Here is a 26,923-nt window from a genome sequence, read left to right as displayed (position 1 = left end):
GTTTTTAGACTCAAGCTTTCTGGTGGGCATTCATGGGCTGGAGGTCAGGGAACCAGCCTTGCAACTGGAAGTGTGCCGGTTTGATCCCCTGAGCCAACAGTCTGTGACTGAAGTGCCCTTGAGCAAGACACCTAACCCCCAATTGCTCCCTGGGCACTGCGGATAGGGCTGCCCACCAATCCGGGCAAGTGTGGGTGTTGACTAGTGTGTATGTGGTGTTTCACTGCACGGCTGGGTTAGATTTCCGTTGTGGGACTAATAAGGGTCTCTTGATCTTCTGTGAACACTGGAGAAGTAGGGGATTGTTGCCACTGTGTGTTACTTACCTGTTTAAGGTAGGGAAGTGGGGTCCCTTTGTTTGTTTTGTTCTCAGGTTTAGTTAGATTTATAAGCATTAGTAGCCACCCACCACCTCGCCTAACACAGTCAGATGGACCCACAAACAAATCTGTACCAATGCCTTTGTAACAGTACTTAAAAGCTTACCTAATAGCGATATGAAAGTAAGCAGCTACTTTCACAAATCATCCTAAATAACAACCTCAAATTGCTTCAAACACTAAAAAGCTCTAAAATCAATAAGACAAGTTAGCATTAGCCACTGGGTCATACTAACAACAAAAGTTGCTCACCTCAAATACCCCGGCTCATTAAAATGCCAAATTACAAGAAATACACTATATTTACAAAAGTTTTCACTCACCCATCCAAATCACTGAATTCAGGTGTTCCAGTCACTTCCATGGCCACAGGTGTATAAAGCCGAGCCCCTAGGCCTGCAGACTGCTTCTACAGACATTAGTGAAAGAATGGGTCGCTCTCAGGAGCTCAGTGAGTTCCAGCGTGGTGCCGTGATCGGACGCCACCTGTGCAGCAAGTCCAGTCGTGAAATTTGGCCACGTAAAATTACAGAGCGTTCAGCGGATGCTGAGGGGCATAGTGCGCAGAGGTCACCAACTTTCTGCAGAGTCAATCACTACAGACCTCCAAACTTCATGTGGCCTTCAGATCAGCTCAAGAACAGCGTAGAGAGCTTCATGGAATGAGTTTCCATGGCTGAGCAGCTGCATCCAAGCCTTACATCACCAAGCGCAATGCAAAGCGTGGAATGCAGTGGTGTAAAGCGCGGCCACTGGACTCTAGAGCAGTGGAGATGTGTTCTCTGGAGTTACCAGTGCAAGGTCCATAAAGACGTGGATGAGCGAGTTTGGTGTGGAAGAACTTGACTGGCCTGCACAGAGTCCTGACCTCAACCCAACAGAACACCTTTGGGATGAATTAGAGCGGAGACTGTGAGCCAGGCCTTCTCGTCCAACATCAGTGTCTGACCTCACAAATGTGCTTCTGGAAGAACGTTCAGAAATTCCCATAAACACACTCCTATCCCTTGTGGAAAGCCTTCCCAGAAGAGCTGAAGCTGTTATAGCTGCAAAGGGTGGGCTGACATCATATTAAACCCTATGGATTAAGACTGGGATGTCACTCAAGTTCAGATGCGTGTGAAGTGTGAAGGCAGACGAGCGAATGCTTTTGGCAATATAGTGTACATGCAACAATTCTCAAAACTCAGAAGACTCTGTAGGTTCACTGGTGGTTTAAATAAATTGACTATGTTTGTGCTGTAGGCATTGTGACCCTGGTTCCCATCACCACCACTGTGAAGACATCAGAGTCAGTAAGCTCCTGTACAATTAACCACTTCACATCAAACCACTCTGTTTACATCTCAAGCACTGAATTATTCAGGAAGTTTGAAAAATTGGTGGAATTCCCCTTTAAGTACATGTCACTACAATGGAAGTCGTTCCTAGTTTGATGAGCACTGATAAACATTTTTGACTTGCTGTTAGTTTCACTGATAAAACATGAATGACTTGTTTCTTCCAGTCTCAGCCAATAGGAACTGTGACCGATAGGAAACAGTGAAATGGAGGCCCTCAGTGCACAGAGGGCTTTTCTGGCGAACTGTTCCAAGTCCTTGATATTGGACCATGGGAGCAGCACATTACCTGTGGAAAAAGCCATGGACCTACAGGACGTTGTATTGGTCAATCTGAGCAGCCTGCTGTTAAAGAGCCTGGACCAACTCGGATGCTGCAAAGCGCTGAAAATTTGCATCCTGGCTGACAACTTCCTGACCCGGATAGATCCTCTTGTAGAGTGTGTGCGCTTGGTAAAGCTGGATCTCAAAGGGAATCAGGTTGGCTTGGTTATTTACATTTTTATGGTTGCTTCAACTCCACAGTTGAGTTCCTCACTGTCACAACTACATACTTTATTTTTCTAGCGACTGAATCATTCTTAAGGAGTTTTTTTTGTATATCATCGCTGTCCAAACAAAATCTCCATTTTTGTTGAATTTGAGTTTTCTACATCATTTCAACACACCAGCTGTCAAATTTCATGATGAATGGACCAATAGAAATGCTCTAAAATCACTTGGAATAAAATCTCTTTACATTGACTTCCATTAAAAGTTAGAACAGTTTTTGCGCTCTCCTTTAACGTTACTATTTTGGAGATTTTCTCTGGACACTCACGATATATAGAACAAAGTATAAACTCAAATTCTATGCAATAATCAGCCTTTTTAATACCACAGCGTTATAACCTGGCGTTAGTGAGTTTTGCTACCTATATATATATATATATATATATACCTATATATTGCTACCTATAAACAGCAAACTTCTATCTTCCAATGACATTCATCCAGGATGAGGATGACTGTTTTTGGTACGTAAAACCACACAAACATCACAGATAGATCTAGAGCAGACATGTCAAACTGGGGACCTTCTGGGCCAAAAAGCTGCTGATATTAATGTTTATCCTCATGTAACGCTGTGAATTCAGTTCATGAAGGCCTTGCTAATTAGCTGAGCAGCTGAATCAGGTCTGTTAACATTAACAGCATTTGGCAGACGTTCTTATCCGGTGATTATTTTACACAGGGAGGTGAAGGTAGTGTTAGGAGTCTTGCCCAAGGACTCTTATTGGTATAGGGCAGGGGGTTTACCCAGGCAGGGGATTGAACCCTGGTTTACAGCGTAGAAGGCAGAAGTGTTACCCACTACACTATCCGACCAACTACAAGGCAATGTGCTAAGGTCTGCAGTGTTTTGGCTCACAACGAATGGATCCTGACACGTGATCTACAGGAAAAAATAAGGATGCAAGCAAAACATAGGATATGGACCCTTTTAACACACCTGGCATTCGAACCTGGTTTGAGTGAATTTTACTATAAATAAAAACAGCAAACGTCTGACTGCGTTCCAATGACATTCATCCAAAAGCGGTGGATGGGGGATGGCCTTACAAACAGGGAATGGTTTTAGAAACAGAGGATTGGTCATTTTTTTGACTGAGGAGACAGCATCCCCCCTGGTAATTAATGAAGGATATGTAGTAGTTATTGGATAATTCCAGTAGAGATGGAATAATTTGTGGTATAATAGTTATTACTTGATAAGTGATGCTGTTTTTGGAGTAATAAGTCTTAATCTGGAGCTTAATGGGTAATTCTGAAGTTAAAATATTTTGAACATACTGTACATAATAGAGGTTTATAAAACAGTTAGTTCCAGTCACGCGAGCTGATTGGTTGAGAAGCGCTCTAATGGCGCTGTTGTTTCACCATAACATCATGGCTTTTTCACACTGTATCACTCCACTGAGACGCTGTTGCTAAGCAACGACTTTGACAGCTGTAGGAGACGCTAGAGCCATCTGAACGGTTTTACTTCTTACTTTGCCCCAAACAGAAAACGGACACTGTTAAGATCACATCTGACCGACAGCCGATTTGGTCCGACTCTGAAGACGAGACGACACTAAATTCCCAAACGGTCAGTCGGTCTGTGTGGAGCTGGAGAACGAACTGCCGACTGAGCAGCGAGTGGGCGGAGCTCGTTACTCTGACGTAGCAACAAGCTGCTGGTTAAGGAGCTATAATTTGGTGAAGGACCTGAACATTAAAACATATTAAACGCCGCGTTCACGGCCAGTTTATTAACTTCTTACTGTATTTATTTAACTGTATTAAAGCAGTAGAGACACTCGAGGAGGGAGTTATCACCAATAACATCACGGCTGTGATGATCTACGGCCACCAGATCACAGCCAGGATGGGATTTCATGATAACACACTCCCTCTCGGGTTCTACTGCTTAAACAAACACAATGGTGGGGCAAATTCAAATGTCCAAATTTCCTTTGGTCCTGAGTACAAAACTGATCAAACCATATGACTACAACTGCTCCAACTACACCTAAAAAGCAAGTTTTTAATCACTTTATTATATTAAATCTAGTCTTTTGCTTCCATGGGAGTACTGAAAAGAAGATTTACATTTGATTGTGAATAAAAGTATGAAAACAATATATGTAATCAAAAAATTTTGACGTTCATCCAAAGTGTAACTACACAACTATACATTTCATCACTTTAGACCAGGGGTGCCAGAGGGCAATGTTTGTGGTTGGTTAGTGTAGTGGTTAACACCTCTGCCTTCTACACTGTAGACTGGGGTTCAATCCCCACCTGGGTAAGCACCCTACACTATACCAATAAGAGTCCTTGGGCAAGACTCCTAACATCACCTCCGCCTACCTGTGTAAAAAAAAAAGATCAAACTAAGTCGCTCTGGATAAGAGCGTCAGCCAAATGCCGTAAATGTTTCTGGTGGGCTAAGAAGCAAAAAGACAAAACAATGTATGAATAAAGATGACAGGCAGGCCACATTTTGGGGTGGTTCTGAGGCGTTTTCCTTTATCATTATAATATCATTTGTTGGATGTGAAGGGGGTAATTATTCTGCTTTTCCTTGTCAGATAACCGATCTTCCCAGTGCTTCATTCTGGAGTAGTCTGAAAAATTTACAACTGCTCAACCTACACGACAACAATCTGGCAGAGAGGAGAAATATTACTGCTCTGTCCAGCTGTCCGAAACTAACAGCCTTAACCCTCTACGGCACGCCGCTCAGTCTGAAGCAGAACTACAGACACTGCGTCGTCAACAGCATCTGGTCCCTGAAGGCGCTGGATAGCCGCGTCATCTCGGACGAGGAGATTGTCGAAAAGTGCCACCTTCCTTCTAAATTTAAGGCAGCGGCTCCTCATTTCTGTGTAAACCTGTATCCATCCTCAAAGACGGTTAGTATTGATTTAATGCTGACTGACCATATTTATTTATTCGTGATGAGCATTACCTACTCAAAAGTTTGGAATCATGGATTTCAGTAAATCGAACACGTAATTTTCAGTCCATTCATGGTGAAGGGGTACATGCAGGGTCTTGCGAAGCAAAATGGTTTTCCACTATTTTGCCATCATCATCATTCCATCTCAAATCTCAGAAGACGTGTAGGTTCTTTGTTGGTTCTGGATAGTTAATAAAATGTCTATATCTGTGTTGTAGTCATGAGGACCCCTGGTTCCTATCACCACCACTGTAAAGAAATCGGTACCATTTCACACCAAACTGCCCTGAATCACTCTGTTTACATCTCAATGAGTGAAAATATTTAAAATACTAAGCAAAATTGGTAAAATGTCCCACAAAAATGTTTGAAATAACACATCTAAAATACAGTTTGCTGTCAAATCTGTAATATTTAAATTGTTACTAAGTATTATTGAATATAGTAACCACAATTATTAACTAGTGATTCCAAACTTTTGAACAGAACCATATATCCATAACTTTCAGATTTACAAAGTCTTTTATACTTTCTCATACTTAGGATTTATACAAGGCTGAAATGAAAGCATTACAGGGAATGATTGCAGTAATAAATCAGATCCAGGCTAATTATTGCCCGATTCTGATTATCCAGAAATGGATTCGAGGACATTTGACCCGGAGAAGCCTGGGGTAAAAAGACATTTCATATGATGTGGAGTGTAAAAATGCACTGAATTCCAATAGCTGATTCTGAACAGTCCCCAAATTCATCTTCCTGCAGATTATGTCGAACTCCACGGCCTCTGAGAGTGACACAGAGGCAAGTAACTCCAGCCAGTACACAGTTAACCTCTCGCTCTCCAGAAACCACCAGAAGTTCCTGGATTAAGAAGTGCAAGACTGAACAACTCAGCCTGGTATCAGTGATCACACACTTGCAATATCAGTTTCATTACAGTTCAGGTTCAGTGCCACTTTTCTGCCTAGTTTTCTCGTGTGCACCTCCTTGTTTCTACGCTCATTGTCCACTTCATCAGCTCCACTTACTGTATAGCTGCACTCTGTAGTTCTACAGTTACAGACTGTAGTCCATCTGTTTCTCTGATACTCTGTTACCCTGTTCTTCAGTGCTCAGGACCCCCATGGACCCTCACAGAGCAGGTACATGTGTACAAAGGTGTGACTTTGTCTCAATTTAAAGATAATCTGTTTTTGTTTTTCTGTCTTGCAGAATCTGGAGGAGAGAGAAACCACAGTCAAAAAGATGTATAAGAACTTGAGTAAACTGGAAAAGACAGACAGCCAGGAGGTCAGATGAAGTGACTTCGTTAAAGTGTCTGAATATAGTAGGTCACCATGCTGATCGTATTTTCCCTTTGCATTGCAGATGATGCTGCAGGAGGAGATGAGTGTCCGATCATTCAACAGCACAACGCTGAAGGAGCTCAGGATGCCGTGCAACACCCCTGAGCAGAGCAGCATTATGAACCCATGTGAAGCCAAACTCAGTGAGTCTGCTAGAGGTGCAGTATAGCAACAGAGCTTCCGAAATCAGGGGTTTAATCTCTCCCCTCACTTCACATTTCACCATGATTCTATTCAGTTTGATGTGTTTATTTTGGTTCGATTCAGAATTACTTTGGTAAACTGACTGAATTTATTTCGCTGTTTATACAGTAACGGAGTACAGACAATAAGAAACTCAAACAACAGATTTTTAAATCCGAATTTGTCCCAGTTTCTCTTTAATTTAATCATGGCCAATTCCCACTCTTGAGCTAGGTCTCCATCTAGCACACAATGCTACAAAGCTGGGAGGGTGAAGGCTAGCAAGACAGTTCATATATGGAGAACGCAAGTTTAGACACTGCCCCCTAGCATTCAAATATGTCAGCAGACACCTGCGTGAACATCTGTGCATGTTCAAACCGTAACATATTTAGAGTATAAAATGAGTAACTTCACACTTCATTGAATATTCTAATATTGAACCAAATGTAGTTGACAATGCAATTTATTTTTAGACCCTTAATAGCTACATGGAATCATTTTACCCTCATGTTCTGTCCTTTGCCTGTAGATGCTGCCGTTATGGATGATGTTGAGGCTGAGGAGATGGACAGAGATACCTTCTATCTTTCTGGTTTCAAGGCCACCATGCACTCATTTGAGCCATTCGCTGAAATGCTTATATCACGAAAAGCTCTCGGACAGGAGGTTCGAGAAGCCATTTGTCACTTCCATTCACAGAAACCTGGCCGTTCTAACTGCCCACAGCCACGTCCTCCCATCATCACTGCTGAGAAGCGTTTCATTGGCAGGTGGGGATGCCTACAAATTCAATCGCATTCAACTGGCATTTAGATTGTGTGTTCACAATTGATGTGCAGTACTGGCAAGAATGGTAGTATCAATAAAATCCTATCGATATCCATCCATATTGGCAGGTGCCATAACTGCTTCAGCCTCGCCCCATTCCGGACAATCGAGAAGGCATATTGGGCAAAAAAGAAGGCAGAGGATCTGAAATACAGGGCAGAACGAGTAGAGCAGTTGCAGGGTCTCCGTGACGATGCCCATGATCACTATGACCGCATCATGGAGTCTCGGAGGAAGGAGGCGTTATTGCAGCAGGACCGAGACAAGGCTGAACTGGAGGAAATGCTCAGCCTTCAAAGGGCCAAATGCGATCAGGAAGTGCAGCTCGTTCGCCAGAAACACCTCCGCTTCTTGGAGGAGAAAAGGAGGAGAGTGTTGGAGCAGGAGATGGTCATCCATTTCAGTGGACAGCACAGCTCCCTGGCCAAAAGCATCACAAGACATTGTATCCAACAAAAGCTCAGCAACGCTCAGCAAGAGAGGAGAAGAGAGGTTGCTGTCAGCAAGCACCACACTACAGCTCAGAAGATGCTCATACAGCGATACCTGGAGAACAGGTACGGCACACTGTTCACCCAGAGAACAGGTACAACACTGCATATCTGGAGAACAGGTACAGGACTTACCCATCCAGAAAACAGGTACAGTATGTTACATACCTAGAAATCAAGTACAGCACCAGGCACTTCTTGAGAACAGATATAGCAGCATGCACACCTTGAGATAGGGTTCAGTGCCCTAAGCACCAGGAAAACAGGTACAGCAGCATACACACCTTACCAAACTGGAGAAGAGGTACTGTACCCTACACACCTGGAAAACAGGTAGAGTACCATGCACAACTACCCATGCCTTACCCACCTGAAGAACAGGTACAGCACCCTACACACCTGGAAAGTAAGTACAACACCATGTGCACCTTATCCATGCCTTACCCACCCGAAGAACAGGTACAGCACCCTACACACCTGGAAAGTACGTACAGCACCATGCACAACTTACCCACTTGAAGAACAGGTACAGCACCCTACACACCTGGAAAGTAAGTACAACACCATGGACGCCTTACCCAGCTGGACAACAGGTACTGTACCCTACATACATAGAAAACAGGTACAGTGCCTGACATATCTGGTGAAGAGGTACAGCACCTTACAAACCTGTGGGAAAAGGCACTGTATCCTACATGCCTGAAGTACAGGTCCAGTGTCTCACAGACCTGGAGAACATCTTAAACATCTAGAGAACAGGTACTGCACCCTGGAGAAGAGGTATGATCATGTTCGGAAAAGTATATTTTACCCTCCAGGAAGTTAACGTCCAGAAGTGTTCGAAATTTTACACATATTTTGCAGCCTATATTATAGTTGCACATTAAAGTAGCCCACTGTTACCTTTATCACAGTTACTGTAATCTATCTATTTCTGTCAGTTCACTGTTAGTGATGCATTCCTGTTCTTTTTCTGCAGGAGACAGAATATCCATGCTGAGGCTGTACTGTCCCGGGTGTCTACGCACGCTTTCCTATCGGAGAAACAGCACAGTGACCTCTTAGCAGCCCAGGCCAGAGTGGCTCACATCAAATCCAGCCACTACAAGGTGGAGGTCTTGCGTCCACAGCCACGCAGTCAGCCTGCATGACCTGCATCACCCCATCAGTCCACCATGCCAACTTATCTCAAGTAATGTATATCAAAGAAGAACTAAAGTAATGTGGAGGCAAAATCCACACTGGTACAGACCAAGACTCGAACATCTGCTTTACTGTGTTTAATTAAAATAATGACTGGTTGCAGTAATGAGTCAAATATTAATTACTGAGAGTCTTTTTTTTAGGTTTTTATTCAATAATGAATAAATAAGCTGTATACATCATATTATTCTTTTCTTTAGCTTAGAACCAACACACGCACATCAAGAAAATCCAGATTGTTTACATTTGTTAATTACTAAAATGAAAAAAACCCATCAGAACCTTGTATAAGGAGGTAGAAAAGGATCTATAACAATCTGTGCATCTACTGTAACATATTAAAATCTATACAACTAGTCTGTGTGCATCACAGGAGGTTCTCTTAATGACCCTGTAGTCACTGTGATCTGGTTCAAAATGCCCACCAGAGAACTGGCTCTTGCTTTAACACTGGCTGCAAGCTCTATACCAGGGCTCGGCAACATGTGGCTCTTTTACTGCCCTGTCGTGGCTCCTCAGCTGAATCAGATCAGTAGGTAAGAATAAAATAATCCTCCTCTACAGTAAAATAAAGCTCTGCTGATCCTTCAACACAGTTTAACAGTAAATGGTCTTAAACGCTGGAGTTAATGTAGAACTGCTGATTCACCCTTTAACCCTGAAGATCAGCGCAGACTGCTGGTCACCATAGCAACACAGACAACAGTCTCGCCCAGCTAGTAGCTATGAAACGGCAAAGACAAGAAAGCCTGAAGCTTTGAAACTGTCGAACACTAAAAAGTCATGAAGCTGAAGTCGCTTCATGCTCGTCAACTTCTTGTTCAAATTTTCCCGTTCCACCTTAAATAGTGCAGCAGTTACATTCTAAGGCACCATTTAAAGCAGAACAGGGAAATTTGCACAAAAAGCTGGCGAATGAGAAGCGACTTCAGCTTCATAAAAAGTCGAACATTAAGAGACGTGTTACAAGAAACTGTTCTGCTTTTGATGAACCGTTTCCTGCTAGAGATGTGAGAAAAGCAGCTATAGCTGAGCTGAAGCTTAAAGCAGAGCAAAGCAAGTCTGTTTTTGTTTATATTATATTTCTTAGCCTACACCAGGACATCAGCACATACTGATGGTAAAATGGACATAAAATGTTGTGGCTACCAAGGTGGTTTGATTTTTATAGAAAAGAAATATAGAAAGAAATTATAGAAAGAATTTTGGCATTTTCTGCACAATTTCTATTTGCTGAGTTTAACATGTTGGAAAGAAATAAAGCATAAAACATAAAAAGCGACCTGCATAAAAGTTATGGCACACTTCAATGTTTTGCTTTAATCTTACGGATGTGTTGAACTCCGCAACTAAACAGTAACAGGGCGTTAAAACGTGCCGAGGAGGGTTCTGTGTAGAGGGCGCGTTCACTTATTTACACTCAGACAATCAACAAAACATCGTTTGACCAAGGGCGCCCAAACTTTTGCACACAACTGCACTTAAGAGTACTTAAAGTTCACTGGGTGATTAGGAGTCCTACTCAGGTAGCCAAACAGCTTCGTGATGAGATCCTCACACCATGGCTTCTTACTAAATGACTGAATCTGAATTTCAATATTATTATGAAATATTGCTTCTATTGACAGTAATTACCAAAGTGATGTCACTAGGTGAGCAATGGGGAATTCCACACTGACCAAAGATTATATGTATAAATTCATGAACTTTTAAATCACAGTAATTCTTCTCTGCTGAGAAGAGACGTTCTGGTGCACCCTTCATGGGTTCTTCAGGAAAAAAAAAAAAGGTTCTATATAAAACCTTGAGCACTCAAAAGAACCCTATGTATGATTGAAGTGTTCTCTGCATCATGAAAGGGATAGATTTTTTCTTCATTTCTAAATCACTGGTTGCCTTAACGCCAGGTGCTCTATTGGTAGTATCTTGGTCTGTGATCATGCTTGGGTGAGACTGGAATTGATACCTCAGAATGCCAGATCTCGAACAAATAGATGGAGATTAAACTCGTCGTTTCTTCAAAATTCAGGGTTTCGAGAGGCTTGAAGAGCACAAATGAATTTGCTTTCTGATTTTATATGTAAAGTATTCGGTAGTCAGATCCCCTTTTGCCCAAGATGGTTTGTTTTAGGAGATCCTTCAGGGCTAGAAACCAGGGACAAGCATGTAAAGGCTTGGGTTCAAGCCAGTTTAATGACCGGTGGGCCGGTTATCCTTAGGAGGTGGAGGGACGCGGGCCCTCCATCATTTCTAGAATGGGTTGCTGAGATCAGCAAAGTAGCAGCATATGAAAAACTATCATTTAAACTGTCCGGGCGTTTAGAAGTGCAGACGTAAATGGGACAAATATTTCAGATTTACAGTGAGCTCTGAAAGCCGAGTAACATGCGGCGATCCGCTTTGTTGTTATTGCCATTTTTATTTTTATTTATTTTGCCGTTTCGCTCGTTTAGTGATTGTATTTATTTCTAAGGCGTGTGTGTTCACTTGCCTGCTCACTTATTTGTCCATTTCTTTTATTTTTATTAGTAGCACTATTATTTATTTATTTATGTTTCCTTTCTTTTAATGATACAGAGCCTTGTACAGCACCGGACCAAACCAGGTCATGAATGTGGCACCGACACGGCTGGGGTGGGACGGGGGAGGATAAAGGGGGTCATGTTGTTACAAAATACTGATGTGTGGTTTTGTATTAATCTAAGAGAAAACAAATAAAAAAATGTTAATCCTAAAAATGAGGAGGAAACACTGAACTGTGCAGTGCTGTGGTTCTCCAGGACTGCAGTATAACAGGCCTCCAACTTTCACACTGATTTCATGAGGTTCGGGTTAAACCAACTGCTCACAGCTTGACATCTTACAAAAAAAAGGGTTCTTCAAGGGTTCTTTAGTAAAGAAAGTGGTTCTATATAGAACCATGAACACTCAAAGAACCCTTTGCATGATTTAAAAGGTTGTTTGCGTCACGAAAGGGTTCTTTTGAATGTGCTGTAGATGGTTATGTATAGAACCTTTTTGAAAAGGGTTCTTCTCTTGGTTCGACGTCGAGTTTGTAACAACAGAAGAACCCTGGTGGGTGCTATATAGAACCCTTTTCATTTAAAGGGCCCATATCATGGAAAACCGAACTTCCCTCACTTTTTTTAAATAAAAGTCTGATCTAGTATGTAAACACTTAAAAGTTTCAAAACGTAGTGTTCACTCAGTTCATACAGTCCACTTATGGATATTAGAACACAAAACAGTGCTGGTTTTTGTGACGTCGCAAGAGCGGACACATTTACATATGCATATTAAGCCGCACCCATTCACCCTAAAAATATACAGACTGGACCGCTTTATGAACAAGGCCCAATACAGGTCAGTCAAATCAGAAGAGAAGTCATTTACGTATCACTGCAGTCAGATCAAAGTCTTGTATCTCTAAAATAGTAACTTTACAGCAGAAAGAAAAAACAATGTTACTTTTGATGCAAGTCAATGGAACCAGACGTTTTTCCATGTCATTTTGGACCATTTCCTTTGCTCCGTTCATCATAATATTTATGCACAATGTAAAGGACAACAGGCACTTCCAATCTGACAAAAACTGAAGAGGTTTTGTTCCGACTGCAGCGATATCAGTTTTAAAGGGACAGTACCAAAAAAGCATGCTTAATCCTAAGGGTTAAAGAGAAAATTATGATGTCAGAATGAACTGCAACTGTATTGGCGCATAAAACCACACTTCAAATGTCATAACTGGATCTAGAGGAAAAAATGAGATGCAAGCGAAATACAGGATATGAGCCCTTTAACCCTCTTGAGCAGGGGTGTAAAATTCAGGTCCAGAAAGTAAAAATCCTTCCCAGGATTTTGTTCCAACGGCCTGGATTCTCTAGGTAGATCAAGCCACCAGCAGAGTTGTCCAGGCAGCTGGAACAAAATCCTGGAAAGGATTTTTACTTTCTGGACCTGAATTTTTACACCTCTGCTCTTAAGTGAACTCCTCACCTTCATCAGCTGACTGGGTGTGTCAGAGAAGAGTAAACAGTAAATCTACTGTGCTGTGATCCTCCAGGAACTGAAAATAAATAAAAGACGTAATAAAGAAAAGAAATAACACCTATTTGCTGGCCAAAGAGATGGTGTTTCAGCACCCACACCCAAACCTTAAGGAAGCCCAGCGGAGTTTTTGTCCAGCAGATGGCGCTCTACCTCTGAGCCACTGAGTCTCAGCGTTTTTCAAAAGCTCTGCTGAAGACGGATCAAAACCATCTACTGGCCAGTGAGTGTTTATGTAGAGTAGCGTATCTGCATTTTCCCTCCAGGATCAACAAAGTTCTATCGATCTATCCGTCTATATCATCGCTGCCGTGAGAAAACCTCATTTCTCCGAAAATGGAACTATAGGAGAGAAAAAAAAACATTCCTTTGATGTACTGTGGAAAAGTCTGACTGTCCTTGGATTCATATAATTCCGGTCAAAACAGCCATTAAGCACACGTTAGTTCAACATCAGCAGAAAAACAGAAAAGATATTTAACAGAAAACAGGGCTCCTAACAACCACCTGGAAGACCTGATAGACACCAAAACTGCCCCCATCAGATAAACAGCACTGAAAGCTTTCATCTCTGAAAGAGAGAACATCAAGCTGCTTCAGATCTGAAAACATCCACAGGTGTTTCTGTCCATCCTTCCACTGTGAGAAGACCACTCAGCGCCGTGGGTCTGAAAGGAGGTGTAGCTGATCAAGAAGAACCTCACTGAGGAAAGGAGACGGACTAAAGAGGAAAATTTCCACTAAACTGGACGTCTGAGATGTGGAGTGAAGATTAATAGGCTGATGAGTCTGAATGTGATTGGGATTTCTTGGATTCACTCAGTGGAGTGATAGTGTTTGTGAAGAACCCGTGACGTTATGGTGAAACAACAGCACAGTTAGTGCCTCTCAACCAATCAGCTTGCACGGCCGGAACTAACTGGTGTATAATGGAACTTAAAGAAACATGAAAGATTTGCTTTTCAAAATTTCCGTTGGTCCATTTTTCATGAAACGTTCACAGTGTAAATCCGGCTTGTATTTGTAAAAGCTGTGAGGTTTTCTCACGACAATGTTGATTAATAGCAGAGCCTATAAATTCAGTACCACTGATAAGAGCGTAACTACCCACTGGACAATTTCTAGATTTGCCTTTTTCTTAGGTGGCAATGGTCAGATCAGAACCTGCCTCCGTCACTCCGCTTATGGGAACGCTCAGCAATGTCTTTTCTCCCTTAGTAGACAAACGCCTTGTTGTGCAGCTTTAACCAGCACAGAAGACACGTCAGCAACTTTTCTCCCTTAAACGGTCTCCCAGTGTGGTTCTCCTGAGGCAGCTGAGGGCACAGCGGCCAGACTGTCCTTATTCTCCTCCAGGAAAGCGCTGCAGGAGGCGAAGGCCGAGTAGAAACTGGAGGAAAGCCCAGCGATGTCAGTGGAGATGTATGGCAGAACGCCAGGAGTGGCCTGGTTGTAGTAGGAAAGCTGAGAGACACAAAGACAGACACGTATCAATAACTAAGCAAGACTCATTTAAACCTAAAGCACTTCAGCAGCCATAAGACATGGCCAGAAAAGGTCCAGGTGGTTTAGTACACTCTTGCGTACTTTCCATGGCTTCCATGGCAATTTATAATACGCACAAATGGGGGCACTCGTGGGCTGGAGGTTAGGGATCTGGCCCTGTGACCAGAAGGTTGCTGGTTCGATCCCCAGGGCCGACAGTCCGTGACTGAGATGTCCTTGAGCAAGACACCTAACCCTCAATTGCTCCCTTGGCACTGTGGATAGGGCTGCCCACCACACCGGGCAAGTGCACTCACTGCCCCCTAGTATGTGTGTTCACTAGTGTGTGTGTGATGTTTCGTTGTGGGATAAAAAAAGTATCACTTAAACAAAGATAACAATATACAGTGCAGTGAGAGGCAAACAACCCAACAGGCTTATATAGAGCCTCCACTAAAATTTCACAACTTTATGAAAAATTCACAATAATATACAAAACATAATAACAAAATAAACCTTGAATAACCTAAATGTCAAAATGATGCATAGAATATCAAACTTTAGACTGTAACATACATCAGTCATAACAGTCATGACCACCTCATTGTCCACTTTATCAGCTCCACTTACTGTATAGCTGCACTCTGTAGTTCTACAGTTACAGACTGTAGTCCATCTGTTTCTCTGATACTCTGTTACCCTGTTCTTCAGTGGTCAGGACCCCCATGGACCCTCACAGAGCAGGTACTATCTCTGGGTGGTGGATCATTTTCAGCACTGTGGTAACACTGATGTGGTGGTGGTGTGTTAGTGTGTGTTGTGCTGGTCTGAGTGGATCAGACAGCAGTGCTGCTGGAGTTTTTAAAACACCTCAGTGTCGCTGCTGGACTGAGAACAGTCCACCAACCAAACATATCCAGCTGACAGCGTCCTGTGGGCAGCGTCCTGTGTCCACTGATGAAGGACTAAAGGACGACCAACACAAACTGTGCAGCAGCAGATGAGCTGTCGTCTCTGACTTTACATCTACAAGGTGGACCGACAAGGTAGGAGTGTCTAATAGAGTGGACAGTGAGTGGACACAGTGTTTAAAACTCAGCAGCGCTGCTGTGTCTGTTTGTATATATATGTGTGTGTGTGTGTATGTGTGTGTGTATATATATATACACACACACACACACACACACACACATACATAAATATATATATATATATATATATATATATATATATATATATATATATATATACATAAATATATATATATAAATATATATATATATATATATATATATATATATATATAAAATCACAATAAGCGCAACAAATAAGACATAAAAGGGAAAAAACTAGAGTATAGATATTAAATCAATTAAAGAACAATTTTTGCCAAATGGGAAAACTATTCCGTATTTTAGTGCCCCGAAATCCTGGTTTTATTACTCTCTTCATAAACTTCATAAACTTTATCTTTTGCCATTTTGAAATTCTTGTAATTAATTATCATGAAGGAATCAGTTAAGATCAGAACTGGTAGATTTTTGCTAAAACATGAAATCAGAAATCAACCCAACTGATTATTTAGATCTTGGCTGATCTGGGTTGCAGTTTTATGAGGTAAGTAATGTAGGCAGGTGAGTTCACTGCCGCTGTATTTGAACGCTGCAGCTTCATCTGCACTCAATGTGCTAAAAAGCCAGTTGCCTCTTGTTTTCCATGTAGCCCCTTTTTGGTTCATGTTATTGAAATAGGGAACAGATTTTTAAATGGAAAAAATGCCAGTTTGGACCATTAAAGAGCAAATAATGTTTCAAAAAATGATCCACAGAGAGACGGGAGTGAGTGAAGCTCCAGCGCCGGTGCAGCAACTGAGACCCCAACGCGTTATAGCAGCCCCCTACCGTCAACCCCCCTATAGTTAGCTCCCCTACCATTAGCCCCCCTACTGTTAGACCCCTACCATTAGCCCCCCTACTGTTAGACCCCCTACCATCAGACCCCCTACCGTCAGACCCCCTACAGTTAGCCCACTTTATCCTCCAAATATTACAACTTTTTTCCCAATTCTACTATTTTTATTTTTATTAACAGTGGCCCTAAAACGCCGTCGTAGTTCTCAATCCTACCTACTGCAGCTTTAATGGGCAACTGCACAAACTGCCGATTGTACAAATGCCTGTATGATCCACTTTCACCCAGATTTGGTGTAAAATATTTGAGACGAACACAGTTACTATGAATATTTATCAGGGTCTGATCTGAGGCAAACCTTGGTGAGACAGCGGTCCTCCTCCGTTATGCTAAAGCCAGCACAGACCACCTCCCCCCTGTTGTAGCCCTCAGTGGGTGGAAACGCAGGTAGGGTGACAGAGCGCAGGGCGATCCAGTAAGGGTCACTGTGAGGGACAAAGAGGGGGTCTTAAAGTGATCATCACCACCTCTTCAGTCTTCTCTGCTCGACTTCATTATGCAGTGTCTAACACTGTACGACACACTTTTATCTGTAAACACTGTTTAAGTCACAAGTCAAGCCAAGAACATTAGGCCAAGTCTGATTTTGTCCATTTTAGAAAGGTGTGTCTCACAGTATCAGCACGTAAAGATTTACGCTTTCCGAACAAAATAAAGCACGTAAGAAATGAGCTGTCGCCTTAGAATTAGTCTTACCCAGAGTCACAAGGGCGCCTCCTGGAGGCCAGGAGGATGAAGTCCTGCACCTTTCCTCCTTTGCTAACGGATGGAGTGACCACCCGGTAAATGGTATCATCCTCATCTGCGTGGTTTATTACCTCACACTCTCTGCAACATTAGAAGAAGAAACATGTTGCAGTTCAGATGTTCATAATCTGGAACAGAGACCAGATCATATATGACGATATTACCAATTCATTAATGCTGATACCAGCTGCATTCAGTATAGCACTAACTGCACATCAAAGGTTTGGGTTCTTTTGAAATTTTCAGGATATATGCAGGACTGTGTGAAGGTCTTAGGCACCCAAGACACATTTTCAAAGTCTATTTATTGGTGTAGTTTGTGTTTATTTGCTGAGAAAAGTGTTAATATTTGAATAAACAAATTTTATAGAACACTAATTAATAATATAATAATTCCTTATATATAAAATATATAGAATATATTTAAAAAATCACTACTTTATATATATATATATATATATATATATATATATATATATATATATATATATATATATATAAGTAGTGATTTTCTGGGTGTTAGTGTGTTTGTTTACCCATTTCCAAGCCGCTCCTCGAGGAAGCCCAGTATTACAGTATTATATGTAGTTAAAAAGCAGCTCCTGGTTTGACCAATCAGTGCTCAGTAAATTGAGCTCATGCTGTAATTGATGATATTAACGAGTCTCTGTGGCGGCTGTGAAGGTGTCCAGGAAAAATATGGACCCAAGAAATTCTGGTTACTTTTTATTGTTTTTCTGTTTATTTGAATTATAAATACGACTTTATTCTAATGTATATTGTGATAAACTCACTGCTGAGGGAAATTGTTTAAACATTTGCTTAGATGCCTAAAACTTACTCACAGTACTGTATGTGTGTTAAAAACATTCTAAAAAAGCAGGCGTCCCCTAACTTTTGACAATCAGTGTGTATGTCTATATGGTTTCCTTCAGTCTGAGTTCTCCAACAGGACATACTTGTAATGAGGGTCCCACTCGTGTCTGCGTCTGAGGTCACACAGAAGCACAAACACCTGCTCCGCCGCTATGGCAACATGAGTCTCCACCTTAAAGCACAGCACGTGGTTCTCCTCCAGAGTGTACAGGCTGACCTGAGAACAGCACATCCAACAGCTTTCTCAGTCAACGTGCGAGTCCTGTACTTTATTACTGACCAATAACTGACAATTTTCTCCCTCGCGCCACAGCAGTCCATCAGCTAACATCTGGTGGAGAAGGGAGAACTGGGCCAAACTGAGCCACTGCTTTAACACAGAACATTCATCTTTCCTTACAGTTAAGTGACACTTACCAGCCCCAAAATACGGACATTTCACCTCCGCATTTAACCCATCTGTGCAGTGAAACACCACATACACACTAGTGAATACACACACCAGGGGGCAGTGTGCACACTTGCCCGGAGCGGTGGGCAGCCCTATCCACAGCGTCCAGGGAGCACTTGAGGGTTTGGTGTCTTGCTCAAGGGCACTTCAGTCACGTACTGTCGGCTCAGGGGGTTCGAACCAGCAACCTTATGGTCACGAGGCTGGTTCCCTGACCTCCAGCCCACGACCGGCCCAGTTATGATCCTGGGTGTATCTGGCATTTTGTTCTGTGCTCTCTCTCATTCATCACTCATAGGGTTAATGTCTGGAAGACTCTATTCGGGTACAGCAGGGGGCGCTCCAGCCACTTACATTGTTCCAGTCATCGCACCTGTGCCTCCACCTGACCAGACCAAGCACCTGAGGATCTGTTGGTGAATGAACGTGCTCGCCTGTTTGCAGGAGTTCACGCGTTTGTAAGCCTTTCTTTGTGAGTCAGGGGGTGAGCACCCCTTTTTCTTTCATACATCGTTTTCTCCTGGTTTTGGGATCGGGAGGTAGGTTTGAAATTGTAATTTTGTTTAGCTATCTTTGTGGTTTCTAGTCTGCTCTGGTCATTAGCTAACCCCCTGAAGTTTTTCTCTCTTCACAAATAAGACCACAAATGCACTTGACCAGTTTAAAGTTAGACTTAGAGGCCAAGAACTTCTTTCTACAACATGGTGCCTTTAAGTTTCACAAGTTAAAAGAAATAAAAGCTGATAATTGGTCCATTATTTGTAGTTTGCGGTGTCTTGGTACTTTTTATGTAGGGCCTTAATTTACCCCTAGACATTTGAGGTCGTCACACTTAATCAAAGGTATTGATGAGAATTTCTGGTTTTTAACATATACATATTTTCTGAATGTAAAGCATTCCTGGAAGAAAACCTGTTTTTAAGATACTGTAGACAGTTTATTGTGGTGAGAGTAGAGAGCAGGTGGAAGAGAATCTGGAGAGGGGGAGGTTTGCACTGGAGAGGAGAGGAATGAAGGTCAGTAGAGACAAGACTACATGTGTGTGAATGAGAGGGAGGCAGGTGGAAAGGTGAAGATGCAAGGAGTAGAGGTCGTAAAGGTGGATGACTTCAAATATCTTGGGTCAACCATCCAGAGCAATGGACAGTGTAGAAAAGAGGTGAAGAAGAGGGTGCAGGCAGGATGGAGTGGGTGGAGACGGGTGTCAGGGCTGATGTGTGACAGAAGGACAGCAGCAAGAGTGAAAGGGAAGGTCTACAAGACAGCAGTGCGTCCTGCTATGATGTTTGGTTTGGAGACTGTGGCTCTGTCTAAAAGACAGGAGGCTGAGCTGGAGGTGGCGGAGATGAAGATGCTGAGATTTTCGTTGGGAGTGACAAGGATGGACAAGATTAGAAATGAGCAGATCAGAGGGACAGTGAAGGTGGAGCAGTTTGGAGATAAAGCCAGAGAGGCCAGGTTGAGATGGTTTGGACATGTGTTGAGGAGGAATAGTGGATATATTGGGCAAAGAATGTTGGAGATGGAGCTGCCGGGTAGAAGGAGAAGAGGTAGACCTCAGAGAAGGTTTATGGATGTAGTGAAGGTGGACATGGAGATGGTTGGTGTGAAAGTAGAGGAGGCAGTGGATAGGGCAAGATGGAGGCAGATGATCCGCTGTGGCGACCCCTAAAGGGAGCAGCCGAAAGAAGAAGAAGACAGTTTATTGAGTGCTGACCTTGTTTTTCTCCGAGGTCAAGACCCAGTTGTTCCGAGCAGCCAGCATCTTCAGAGCGGAAACGTTGTTGTAGCTGAGGTACATCTGTGGAACAGACATTTACTCATATCACCAGTAAGATCAGGGCCATACAGCCGTATGCAACCCCCTGTGAAATTGCTTCTTTTGTTGATACATCCTGTACTAGGAATAAGCTTAAATATGGCATTTTTCTGCATATTTTAGTGCACAGTTTCTGTTTATTTGCTGATTTTAACATATTGGGGGGATAAAAATAAAACATAAAATAGAAAATGTGCCAGAACTTTAGCGCAGGCCAGACTTTGTGTGTATTTTTTGGTATGTTAAATTCAGAAATCAACAGCAACTGTGCATTAAAATGTGCTCTCTGTAGATGATGTGTTCACTTATTTTCACTTAGAACACCAACAAAAGATGTCATTTGACTGAGGTGCCCAAACTTTTGCATACGACTCTATTTAATCACACCTCAAAGTAAATGACATTTTGCCGTAACATCCTAATGAGAACAACTACAGGATCAGAAACATCCTGAGCTTATTTTACTTAAAGGGGCTTGACAAAAAATCTAGAGTTATAATTGTCCGATTACTAATCCACTTAAATATAATCACATAATTAATGAAATAGTTACATAATGAATTACATTTGCATTCAGAAACAGACTCCTGATGAAGGGCTAGACCAGGGCTCGGCAACATGCGGCTCTTTTGCTGCCCTGTGGCTCCACAGCTGAATCAGATCAGTAGGTAATAATAAAATAATCCTCCTCTACAGTAAAATAAAGCTCTGCTGATCCTTCAACTCAGTTTAACAGTAAATGGTCTTAAACGCTGGAGTTAATGTAGAACTGCTGATTCACCCTTTAACCCTGAAGACCAGCGCAGACGGTTGGTCACCATAGCAACACAGAGAACAGTCTCGCCCAGCTAGTAGCTATGAAACGGCAAAGAGAAAGATTTAAGACGGACATTGATAACATGCAGACAAACAGCTGGTTTCCTGATACGTTTAATCTGCAACGAGGAACTGACAAACACTACAAAGTCATGAAGCTGAAGTCGGTTTCTCATTCACCAGCTTTTTGCTTGAATTCTCCCGTTCCACCTTAAATGGTGCAACAGTTACACTCTGGTGCCTCAGGCACCATTTAAGGTGGAACTGGGAAATTTGAACAAGAAGCTGGAGACTGAGAAGCGACTTCAGCCACATTAAAGTAGAACATTGAGAGACATTTTAAAAGAATCTGCTCTACTTTATTGGAAAAGTTTCCTGTTGGAGATGCGAGAAAAGCGGCTATAGCTGAGCAAAGTGAGTCTGCATTTCTGTTCATATCTTTTAACCCATATTAGTACATTGGCAACTACTGAGACATATTTACAGCTAAGATGGTAAAATTTTACCTCAATAAATGGACGTTAAATGTCGAGGCTCCAAAGGTGATTTGATTTTTGTTGAAAGTACAAAAATGGCTCTTCTTTACATTTGGGCTGCCGACTCCTGGGCTGGATGATGGCAAGCCCAAAAGTTCCTAACATGTAAGAGGTTTCTGATAAAGTGACAGTATGTGAAGAGTTACCTGGTTACTGGGGTCCCACGGCACAGACAGAGGAACCTCACTTTGTTTGCAGGAGATGATGTACTTCCTGTGACAGAACAACAAACGGCAAGCTGGTCATATGACCTTGAAAGCTGAATGAACTATGCAGGCATCTGGTACTGACGTTACTGGTACTTGACTGGCAGTGTGACAGAGCAAGAGTGGAAAAATGATGTCATGGCAAGGTCACTGCTGCTCCTGTCATATTAGCCCTTTGAGTGCACTGTGTTGCTCAACAACTGACCACAAGGTTACTGGATAAATGGCAAAGGGGGAGTGCATCTTATCAGCTCCACTTACTGTATAGCTGGTCTCTGTAGTTCTACAGTTACAGACTGTAGTCCATCTGTTTCTCTGATACTCTGTTACCCTGTTCTTCAGTGGTCAGGACCCCCATGGACCCTCACAGAGCAGGTACTATTTGGGTGGTGGATCATTCTCAGCACTGCAGTAACACTGACGTGGTGGTGTGTGTTGTGCTGGTACAAGCGAATCGGACACAGCAGTGATGCTGCGAACCTGGATCTGGCTTGTAACTGACTGGCCGACGCACCCACCGACGCACCCACCGACGCAGCATGCTGAAAACTCACCACAAGGGAGTGCCCTTAGCAGTCAGATATCTCTGACCACCTGGACACATTCTGCCCATGTGTTATATATGAAGCTTGTGTGCACAGGCCTAAACATGCGGTTCACAGGCCGTGTGTGTGGATAAAGGCAAAATGACCTTCTCTTCCTCATTTGCATTTGACGGAGGGTCACGTAAAACGTGGGAAGACTGCAAAAAAGTAAGCAGAGGTGTTGTACGTGCAGCTGCTTACATATCATTCTTGAGTCCGTGCTGGACTGGGAGCTAAATTTAGCCCTGGACTTTTGTCTAGAACACCCCAGTACAATCACAGTGACCTCTCTGCCAACACAACCCCCAAAAGCTGCAACAACCTCCAACGCTGTGCCTTTTAAACCCTGCGCCTAATGAGTGAGCAGTTAAGGGGCGGTGGCGCGTTTGGCAGTCATATGTACATCTGATGCTCTGCATGTCCTCGTTTAATGTCCTTGTCTCATGTCCTTACCTGTCTAAGCGAACCTTCTTCCTGGCGATAGCCTCCTGAAAACGTCTCTTTCCATCCTGTGAACACCCAAGGTCAAAATAATAACGAATTTAAAAAAATGTACTTTACTAATAATAATTCATAAAATTAATTCATTCAATTCCCTGATTGAACTAAAATGCGAACAAACTTCAGTCTTTTACTGGTTTTGTGACAGCTTCATATTTGAACAGTCTATTTTAAATCTATATTTACTTTAAACAGACAATGATAGGAAATCATATATTGGGGTGTAACAATGCACAAAACTCAGAACTCAATACAGATTTTCAATAAATCAAATATATGAGCACTTTAAAATGTACCTTATGTTAATTTGTTAATGCTCCCATTTCCATCAATATAATAGATCAGCATTATTAGCACTAAAAGGACAATGTAGTGTTTTACAGTGTTTCAGTCAGGCTCTTGAGGCTCTAGCCTCAAGTTAATACGCCCCGATACAGCGAAGCAGTGTGAAACAATCCGATGCACTGCCACACAATTCAACACAAAACCACACGCCCTGTTACATCCCTCTTATTTATCATTTAAAAACCTCATGTTGTTACCAGAAAACTCGAAGTACCAGATGCACCCGATATTACAGACCACTCAATCAAATCATCCGATCATAATCGGATTTCTGCACTTGTCTGATTATACACATGGTCATGTAAACAGCACGTTCTGATTTCTCAGATCAGAGGAACATCTAGAAATCTGAGTAAGAAATCTGATAAAGAGGCTGGATTTCAGCTCAGTAATCAGATTTCTCAGTGCACGCGAACTCTTACTCTGATTTCTTTCGGATTTCTCAGTTTGCACAGATTACTGGTGCCGGAAATAGGCAAGCAGTGTTGCCACAAGATGGCAGCAAAACACCTTCGGAGCGACGCTGAAACCGACTACATGCTTGACGAAACGAAGGATTTAAATATTCTTCACCTTCTAGATGACGTATGTTCATATTTTCCGATAAAGAGGCACCACGACATGAAGTTTGAGTTTTATGTTACGTCTTATTCTGCGAGTTTATTGGCTGGCTGAAAAGCATAAATCCAACAACTGTCTGACCCGGAGTTTCTCCATTATCTGATTTCTCAAGTGGATGTAAATGTGATGATCAGATTACTGACAAAATCAGATTTTCTGAAGTTATCAGATTATTAAGTGCGTGGAAACACACTCAGTGATTAACACATAACTTATTATAATATTATAATATAACACGTAACTTATATTTGTGCTGTATTATATGGAAAGATACATCAGCAGACAGATTTCCTAAATGGTCAGATCTTTGGTGATTCGTTTAATGAGGATCTCCTGTAGATTTTTCCCTGAATGTACGGCTCTGGTGGAAACAGAGTTGGTGCCATGTTTTTCTCAGGTTTTTTGCTTTTACACAGAAGAGCCCTGGGAAGAACACGACCAGCACTGTTAGGCTTCGTTCACATGACAAGCCTCGTTGCTCAGATCCGATGGTTCACACTCGTTTAGGTCAGTGACTCAAATCCGTCATTAATGTGATGATCCGGCTCCTGAACTGACCCTCATGAGCTCCTCCTGCTCAGTAACGTCACGTGACTGAATCACTGCATCATCAGCACAAACTAACGAGCAGAACGAGCTTCGCTGAGAAGATCATTAACTCTGATCAGCTCTCAGCTTCATTATTAGAGCCAGACGGAGGAGGAAAAGGTGAGCTGAGCTGCTTTTCCACCGTTTACAGGCTTTAACGTCTGTTCAGCGCTGCTGCCAGAGTAACTCTGAATGATGACGCAGCGGGAAAAAAGGACATGGATTCTGATCTGAGCGTCACATTAAGCTCACAGGGCCACAAATTGGACTGGCATCCGATCTAGGACCACATATGAAAGTGGCTCAGGTCGGATTTGAAAAGATCAGATTTGTGTCGACACAGCCCTGAAAACACCAGATCTGAGTCACATCAGGGCAGAAAATCAGATTAGTGCCACTTCAGCCTGGTAATGTGAACGAAGCCTCTATGACATCTCCTAAACTGGCCAAAGCAGCCCAGTGTTCGTTAACACTGTCCATAAGCGAAAGCAGGCACATGCCGATCTGCAGCTTAAACTCACCACAGGCTCAGGTCGTATCCGTGGTAACGTTTGTGGCTTCTTATCCTGGTCCAGCACCTCAAAGGTCATGAAAGCAGTGTTGATGTGCCTTAAAGGTTCTCCACCCTGATAGGCCTCTGCACACACACCCACCTCCATACTACAGCAACACACACACACACACACACACACACACACACACACACACACACACACACACACACACACACACACAAAAACACACACAAACACACGTTAGACAAAAAAATGACACGACTCAAATGTGTCAGTCATTTACACAACAATAAAATCTACTGCATCAGGTAAAGCGGAAGACAGCAGTTGTGTTGATATTCATGTGCCACCAACTGACGGGCAACAACGTGTTGCAGTGGGACATATTAAGTCAGATTGTACCAGTAACTTCGGGTGTTCCACAGGGTTCAATCCTGGGGCCAGTCTTAGTCAAAGTAACGGAGATGGCTGCCACCAACTTGGACTACAAAGTGCATCTCTGAGTGTGATTTCTAAACTTCTTCTTAGCTTCCATTGCATTACGCTGCTAAATCAGATGACCTGGTGTTCTGCACTGTGTATACTGTAAGCAGACACTATTAGTGCCAGTTATACCCTGATGGGCCGGTACCTTTTTTTGAATGCGTTGTTGACGATGGCCTTAAGCACCAGTCTGTCTCCTATATGGGACGGCCCACGGAAGTGGAACATGTCTATGCTCCTCAGAGTCGGGTGAGCATTACACAAGCGACTAGGACAAAAACAAGACATGAATGGATGCTATTGTACCACAGAGTACATCATGCCACTTCAGCGCCCTGTTCTCAGTCATTAGTCCTCTAAACTCTCTTCACACTTCAGGAGTTCATTCTCCTTTGCATAGACTTTACCTAGTATAGATTATACATACTATTACGTATTATCTGATACATTTATTCTTTATTATTTTTCATTGATTATTTTTTTAATATTTTAAAGAAATACAGTCTTGTTTTGCAGAACAAATAAAATCCTTTACATGCCACACTTTGCCATTTTTGACATGAAAATTGAGTTCATCAAAATAAATCATAAAAAAAACTAAAATGACTGAAGTGCAGATTTGAACCTGCCAATACAGAATGTAAATTAAACTGTGTAATTCATCATTTGCACTACCGTTTCAAAGTTTGGAACCACTAATTATATCATGTTATACATGTTATATTCATGTTTTAATCAATAACTGATATTATATTTGAACTTATTTTTATTTTACTATATGTTGCTGTTGCTTTATTATACTTGAATACAGAGTAGATCCGTTTTATTCCTCTATTCCTTTAAGACCAAAAAGTTATTAAATAATAAAATAATGTGCTGTAATGATGAATTTGTCTGATTTCTTTACGAGCTAACTTTCTTCAACACTGTTCAAACGCGAGACGTTAGTTTAATGAGACCTTCAGCATTTTTGATGTTCTATAGCTTTTCTCATCTACAGCTCATCATGATAAAATCACTGTGTACATGTTTCTGCAACAGAACTAGTTCACAGTATTGAAAACTAAG

The 26,923-nt window shown here is 42.2% G+C and overlaps 2 protein-coding genes across 3 annotated transcripts in view; one reads left to right on the top strand and one right to left on the bottom strand.

Moving 5' to 3' along the window:
- Positions 1-1,927: 1,927 nt before the first annotated feature.
- lrriq3 (leucine rich repeats and IQ motif containing 3) lies at positions 1,928-9,383 on the top strand. The gene is made up of 9 exons (XM_017717800.2): positions 1,928-2,200; positions 4,837-5,160; positions 5,751-5,881; positions 5,973-6,108; positions 6,423-6,500; positions 6,579-6,699; positions 7,272-7,512; positions 7,639-8,127; positions 9,041-9,383. Exons 1-9 carry the CDS (start codon positions 1,928-1,930, stop codon positions 9,210-9,212), a joined length of 1,965 nt encoding a protein of 654 aa, XP_017573289.1. The 3' UTR covers positions 9,213-9,383.
- A 4,544-nt stretch (positions 9,384-13,927) lies between these two features.
- The window catches only part of acot11b (acyl-CoA thioesterase 11b), a 31,108-nt gene continuing 18,112 nt past the window's right edge, over positions 13,928-26,923 (bottom strand). For both annotated transcript variants that reach the window (XM_017717788.2, XM_017717789.2), the window contains 9 exons: positions 26,004-26,123; positions 25,379-25,517; positions 23,256-23,311; positions 22,159-22,225; positions 20,559-20,642; positions 18,474-18,607; positions 17,464-17,595; positions 17,066-17,192; positions 13,928-14,775 (listed from right to left, as the gene is read on the bottom strand). In XM_017717788.2, the coding sequence (XP_017573277.2) occupies positions 14,593-14,775; positions 17,066-17,192; positions 17,464-17,595; positions 18,474-18,607; positions 20,559-20,642; positions 22,159-22,225; positions 23,256-23,311; positions 25,379-25,517; positions 26,004-26,123 (1,042 nt within the window). In that variant the 3' untranslated portion in view covers positions 13,928-14,592. The remainder of the gene's footprint in view (positions 14,776-17,065; positions 17,193-17,463; positions 17,596-18,473; positions 18,608-20,558; positions 20,643-22,158; positions 22,226-23,255; positions 23,312-25,378; positions 25,518-26,003; positions 26,124-26,923) is intronic.

The sequence above is a fragment of the Pygocentrus nattereri genome, chromosome 28 (genome assembly GCF_015220715.1).
Source record: "Pygocentrus nattereri isolate fPygNat1 chromosome 28, fPygNat1.pri, whole genome shotgun sequence".
Taxonomy (NCBI): domain Eukaryota; kingdom Metazoa; phylum Chordata; class Actinopteri; order Characiformes; family Serrasalmidae; genus Pygocentrus; species Pygocentrus nattereri.
This window is presented reverse-complemented; position numbering and strand designations above follow the sequence as displayed.

Excerpts from the sequence above, each read along its gene's own strand:
- lrriq3 (XM_017717800.2), top strand. The coding sequence starts at position 1,928 with ATGGAGGCCCTCAGTGCACAGAGGGCTTTTCTGGCGAACTGTTCCAAG. Across the intron at positions 5,161-5,750 it reads TGTATCCATCCTCAAAGACG|GATTTATACAAGGCTGAAAT; the intron begins GTTAGTATTGAT and ends TCTCATACTTAG. Across the intron at positions 8,128-9,040 it reads CAGCGATACCTGGAGAACAG|GAGACAGAATATCCATGCTG; the intron begins GTACGGCACACT and ends CTTTTTCTGCAG.